This window comes from Chanodichthys erythropterus, chromosome 6 (genome assembly GCF_024489055.1).
Source record: "Chanodichthys erythropterus isolate Z2021 chromosome 6, ASM2448905v1, whole genome shotgun sequence".
Lineage (NCBI taxonomy): Eukaryota > Metazoa > Chordata > Actinopteri > Cypriniformes > Xenocyprididae > Chanodichthys > Chanodichthys erythropterus.
The window spans coordinates 32,989,790-32,995,965 of record NC_090226.1 but is presented as its reverse complement, the minus strand read 5'-3'; the positions used below and the strand labels follow the sequence as shown (position 1 = coordinate 32,995,965).

Below are 6,176 nucleotides of genomic sequence, written 5' to 3'. Positions count from 1 at the left end.
GACTGAAGCAACAAGAATAAGGGAAAGGAGATAGAATAAGGAAAGGAGATATAAGGCAATGATACACAGGGCAACTTTTTGATCAATGTTGATAAGGCACTTTCCAATTGAGAATAGGCAACAAATTTCTATCAGATAGAAAATTGTTGCCTATTCTCAATTGGAAAGTGCCCAAGCAACATCGCTCGACAAAACTGCCCAGCAACATTTCTCAAAAAGTTGCCCCGTGTATCATCAACTTTAGAGTTTACTCTTGCCAGTCGAAGAGTTTCAGCAACTGACAGCAGGGCGTCTCTGTGTTTATTTCCTAGATTGACTATAATAAACTCACTCTGCACTCCTGAGTCTCTTCCTGCTCAGATATACAGGTATAATGGGGAAAAAATTTGCTTTAATAAATAAAATAAATAAACTCATTTAAATATTAAAAACAACAACAAAAAGGCTGGATTTTTTCATTATTTTCAGATTTTCTATATTTTGCCTTCAATCACAAGTGATTACATTGTACTCAAGCACTAAAATCAATGTTATTAATACAAACGTGAAGGGTTTTTTTGGGGGGTTTAAACTGAAAAACAACATATTTATAACATTATTATTAGTAACAAACCCTCATGCCAAAAGAAAAGCTTTACAATATACATGAGATGAATGTTTTCATGATTTGACACTTTCATTAACAGATGAACACAAAATTATAGGATGGTGATGAACATGAGGTAGAATTTACTGCCATCACTTACACATTTGACTCAACATTTGGGTTAAACACACAGAATGAAATTACAACCCACTCGACAGCAAAAATGAGAATGAACTCTATACATCGAACATCCTCTTGAACTCACTGTGGGTGAGTTAGTGTGTTACAATTAAAGACTTATATACAGCATGCACAGTAGTTTTTAAGCCAAATTTGATAACGTACATTTTTAGATTTATATGGAATCCTTTGTTTAACCCTTTTTCCAAACTCCAAATGCATAAAAACAAAATAATTTGATTTAAAAAAAAATATAAAAAAGAAATTACATTTACGACAGAATCGGGAACCTTTACATCTTAACATACAAAAGAACTTTTCTAGAAATAGACATATATACACACACACACTGATAAATATTACGCATAAAAAAATAAAATAAAGTGATAAAGTACTCTATCAATGGGCATAACATCTGTTGTTTTATACATGACCTCTCCCATCGATGTCTCATTTCAATAAGTAATTTAAAATGGAAATAGCAAGGTTCAAAAGCATTGCTGGGTGAATTTTAAAATGCGTATGAGGTAGTAGCCGTCATCATCATCATCATCATCATCTGGTAAGCAAACTTAAAACCCCCAGACTATCCAGTTTATCTCGAGCTATGTTTGCCCAACCTTTATTAGCCAGTGGGTTTCTAGGGGACGGATGCATGATCCCCTCCACCCTCACTGTGATACCTGCTTCTGAAAGCGCGCGTCGAGCACGTTGCTCAGCGAGTTTGCCCACTCCGATCACCATTGAGACGCCCAGTGCAGTGACTACCTGACAAAGAGCGCTATCACAACAGGACAAAAGGGCATCACGCTCCGCAGCCGGGAGTTCAGGTGGGGTCAGGTTCTTGCCAGACTCACTCATAAAGATGAGAGGACACAAGTTGTGCACAAAACAGTGGCGGAAGAAGTTGTGAGTTTCACCGCAGAGCTCTTGGAAGAAGCCCCAGAAGCGTGCTCCACTCACTTCACTCTGAATACAGTCGAGGCCTGTGATTCGACGCTTTGGGTGCTCGTCTGCTGGACGCCCGACCGTTCCAGTGATCTTCAACCAATTGCGAACTGCTTTTACCTCGCCAAATGGAACCTTGTGAAGGAAAAAAGAGATTGAGATGGACTTCTTTTTTTAAACTGTCTTCTCCAGCAACTGTTATACTAGCGTGTATTTTCAGCAAATGAGTCTCTCACAGAAATTTGCTAACCACAGTTTCCCTCAAAATACCAAAGTTGCTACAGTTATTGTTGCTTTTTTAAAACCATGAGAAATTATTATGAAATCTTATGCAAACAGTGTAAGAATACCATAAATGTTATTTTTTATGATCAAATAGTGTTAAAAAAGCTTATTTTTTTAGGTTGGACCAGCCGCATGTGCAGTCCTAAACGCGAGTCTCAGAACACTGCAGTGACGTGATGACCTTATCAATCGATGATTGGCTCTTTTATTTAGAAGGCGGAACTTATTCGCCATACTGCATGTTGTACTCCCATTCATAAGTAGGGTTGTAAAGGGGCAGAAGGTTTCCGTTAAATTTCCTGAAACTTTCCACGCGAACTTAACCTGGGGGATGTTTGGAAATATTCCAATTTGGAAACTTAACAGGAATTTATGGGAATTTACGGGACTTTATGGGAACTTATGGGAATTAATTTGAAATTTTGGGAAATTAATATAAATTTATAATATTTATACAAAATGTATCATATAAAAACATAACTGTAAACATTTTGTTTGGTCATAACATGAAATAACAGTTATTTATTTTTCACATTCAATTAATTCTAATTTAGTAAATATGTAAAATAAATATATTTTTATCACAGCAATTGTTACGTGTTATTTATTTCAGTGTCACATGATCCTTCAGAAATCATTCTAATATGATGATTTGATACTCAGTTGTTGAACCAGTTGTGCTGCTTAATATTTTTTTGGAACCTGTAATAGTTTAATAATTCAGGATTCATTGATGAATAAACAGTTAAAAAGAACAGAATTTATTCAAAATAGCAATCTTTTCAAACAATATCACTTTAATATCACTTTTTATCAATTTCACACATCCTTGCTGAATAAAAGTATTAATTTCTTTCAAAAAAAGAATTACTGACTCCATAATGTTGAACGCTATTGTTACAAAAGAGTTCTATTTTAAATAAATGCTGTTATTTAACTTTCTATTCATCAAAAATCCTATCACAGGTAATTAAGCAGCACAACTATTTCCAACATTGATAACTGATCATCAAATCATCATCTTAGAATGATTTCTGAAGGATCATGTGACACTGAAGACTGGAGTAATGATGCTGAAGATTCAGCTTTGATAACAGGAATAAATTGTATTTTAATGTATATTAAAACAGAAAACCATTATTTTAAATTGTAGTTATATTTCACAATACTACTTTTTTTATGTATTTTTGATCAAATGTTCATGTTATGGACTGGAGGAATGCACAGTGCATGCAGGGGCTTCAATGCAGTAAGAAGTGTGCTGTGTGACTGTGATTGAGCATTGTGCAGGGTAAAAAAAAACTGAAAATGCATTAAATCTAGTTGTTTTAACCAACTACATGTAAGTACCCTGTTATAGGCTAACCTGCAATTTTGCAAATTCCCAGTTTATTCCCATATAATCCCGTTAATTCCCATGGAAAGTTTCAGGCTTTGAAAATTCCCGGAATTTTGCAACCCTATTCATAATTACTATGAGTGCAGCGTCTTTAAGCCTGTACAAACACCCACACTTGCAGTCTTTGCACTTGACCACTTGTCTACTTTCAAGACGTATTTCCTGTATTTGGCCCTAGTGTTCAAGTGGGACACACTGATAGTGTTGTAAAAAATTGTATATTTAATACTTTGCATTTTAAAATAAGCTTCTAAATGTCTGTTCAGTGGTCTCTATGTAACAGACGACACAATTTAGTAATTGTTGTGCTTCTAATTAAGTGATAAAAAGCAGTTGCACAAAATACACTCATCCTTGCACCAATAAAATGTGTAACACTTTATGTTTCACTACCAAATTATATATAATATCAATTATAAGTAATAATTATCTGTGAAATCTTGAGATAGATTTATTTATTTAAAAAGAATCTTCATTTTTGGGTGAACTATCCCTTATGTGCATGTCTTTATTTATAGATATTGTGAAATAAAGAATGAAACTCTTCTGACCCCTGTTTGTGCCATGCCAAATGGCCCGGGGTTCATGCCCAGAAAGAGAACGCTCTGTCCGTCCTGACAGTACGTCTCCACGTAGCATCGGTGTGTGTCCCAGGCATACTCAAGCGGGTTGTACGTGTATCGCACCGGTTTTCCAAACGACAGTGTCCGTAACCTTGCATTCAGCTCCAGTTCAGCCTGCAGGAACCTTGAAGCAACTGTAGAGCTATTAAAAAAGTGGTCAGCAGCCGGGAAAGGAAGACCGGTGGGATCTTCTCCCTGAGATGCATCTCCATTTTCCAACCTACAAATGAAAAAAAAAAAATCATAACCATCTGAGTTCACAGATTGTTGGCATGGCTATTGCATAAATGAACTAAAATGAATGCTTGTTAATCAGGTGGGAAATTATTTGAAAATGAACATAACTTGTTGTAACCGCAATTCTTTACTCTTGCACAGTTCATTTTGCAGTACAGCTGTGGTTATATTGGACTGTTCTGCTGTATTGAATCTGATTTGTATTACTCTAAACTGCTATACAGAACTATATTTGTATGATAGTTAAATGCAATTATATTTTGGAGAATGCAATAGGACTTCACTGAACTGTATTTGTACTATTTTGAAATATAGATCTACTGCAGAGGTAAAAAGGCATTTGAACTGTGCTCCAGGTTTCATTGCTTTAATGCAGCCTCGAGTATTACTGCTTCAGTATTACTTCTGTTTGACTAAAGTTCATTTCGTAACGGTGCTTTATGAGTTTCTTGGGCAATGCAAACATGCATTTGGAGATACATGTCTCACTACAGTCTTTCTTCCATTCAAATACTGAGAAGGCAAAAGCCATTTATCCACTGACGTAAAGTCTTACAACACGCCTTTTATAACAGCGCTTATTAGATCTGATTTTATCTCGTATTTTGTGGTTTACCTCTCAATATCGGGCTGTGATTGCATTCTTCCAAAGGGTTTTCCGGCAACAAAAGCGCGATCGGACCGCGATGCATACTGGGATCTTCTTCTTCTTCTTCTTCTTCTTTTTGCAAAGCAGCTCTATGATGCATTACCGCCAGCGCCTGAGTGTGGAGCACCAATGCGATTTGCGAGAGAGAGAAAATGTAAATATATTATTTTTGTTTTTATTTTGATTCCATACAGCCAACAGATTTTCTAGTGACAAATACTTTTCATCGATTTTGAAATTTGTATTGCACTGTACAATATGAGATGGCATGTTCCATTGTTTCTTTATTATTGCACTGATTGCACAGTCCATATGCTCTTTTATTTTATATAAATTTGCATTTAGTATTGTGTAACCTGTCTCTGATTATTGAGATATGTCCTATACACAAAAGCACTCTTTATATTAAAAATAAATTAATTAATCAAAATCAAAATACTTAAAAAAATACATCTAAAGGAAATCTGGATACATTCATTGCTTTTATTTTAAAATAATTTTGTTAGTAGCCTATTATTTAAATAAATGCTCTATACTTGGAAAATACATGTAATTTAGCCTCAGCATGAGGTCACACTGTAAAATTGCTAAAGTGTTTAAAAATGCAACAAATTCAAAAATATACATTTAAATTGAAAGGCAGAGATCTGTAATATATAAAAAAAAAATACAAAAAAATAAGTCTTAAAATTTATCTTCTTTAAAATTGCCTATAAAATTGCTTCAACTCATTCAGAATTTGTTATAATTATGAATAAATCAGGCAATTTCATAGTGATCTTTAACTCTGAGGACCCCTTTCCTTTTTCCTGCTCATTGTGGATCTCACAGTAGGACACTGTCCTGGAAGTTTTATATATTTTTCTTGTATTTTATACAAACAATGTTGAAATCTCTGCGGTCACAGCTTTAACTTTCAACTCCATCATCCCAGTGTAATAGTTTCTGTAAATAGTTGTGGGATAAATCTGGGCATTTTGATATGTTTATTAAGGCAGCAAATGAGAAAGAAAACAAAATTGCTCCACTGAACAACATGTGGTTAAGGTGGAAAAATATTCCGTTTTCTCAACTCCATCAGGTTTTATGTCTGATAGTTGACAAGTGCTCTCAAAAAATCTATATAATGTGATTTCATTTTTTTTTTTTTTCAATTCTAATGTTTTTTCATGATTCTGTTTACATATACTGTGTATTTGGCCCCAGATGGACCTTTGTCAACTGTCAACTGACAGTTTTTAACACCATCAGGTGAAGGTTTTTGTTAAT

At 34.6% G+C, this 6,176-nt stretch overlaps 1 protein-coding gene across 1 annotated transcript; it reads right to left on the bottom strand.

The window, feature by feature from the left end:
* Nucleotides 1-516: 516 nt before the first annotated feature.
* On the bottom strand, nucleotides 517-4,938 carry smug1 (single-strand-selective monofunctional uracil-DNA glycosylase 1). Its single transcript, XM_067387523.1, has 3 exons — nucleotides 4,875-4,938; nucleotides 3,950-4,241; nucleotides 517-1,849 (listed from the first exon to the last, which is right to left on the bottom strand). Exons 1-3 carry the CDS (start codon nucleotides 4,898-4,900, stop codon nucleotides 1,322-1,324), a joined length of 846 nt encoding a protein of 281 aa, XP_067243624.1. The 5' UTR covers nucleotides 4,901-4,938; the 3' UTR covers nucleotides 517-1,321.
* Nucleotides 4,939-6,176: the final 1,238 nt, after the last annotated feature.

Excerpts from the sequence above, each read along its gene's own strand:
- smug1 (XM_067387523.1), bottom strand. The coding sequence starts at position 4,900 with ATGCAATCACAGCCCGATATTGAGAG. Across the intron at positions 4,242-4,874 it reads TCACAGCCCGATATTGAGAG|GTTGGAAAATGGAGATGCAT; the intron begins GTAAACCACAAA and ends TTTCATTTGTAG. Across the intron at positions 1,850-3,949 it reads TTGGCATGGCACAAACAGGG|GTTCCATTTGGCGAGGTAAA; the intron begins GTCAGAAGAGTT and ends TTCCTTCACAAG.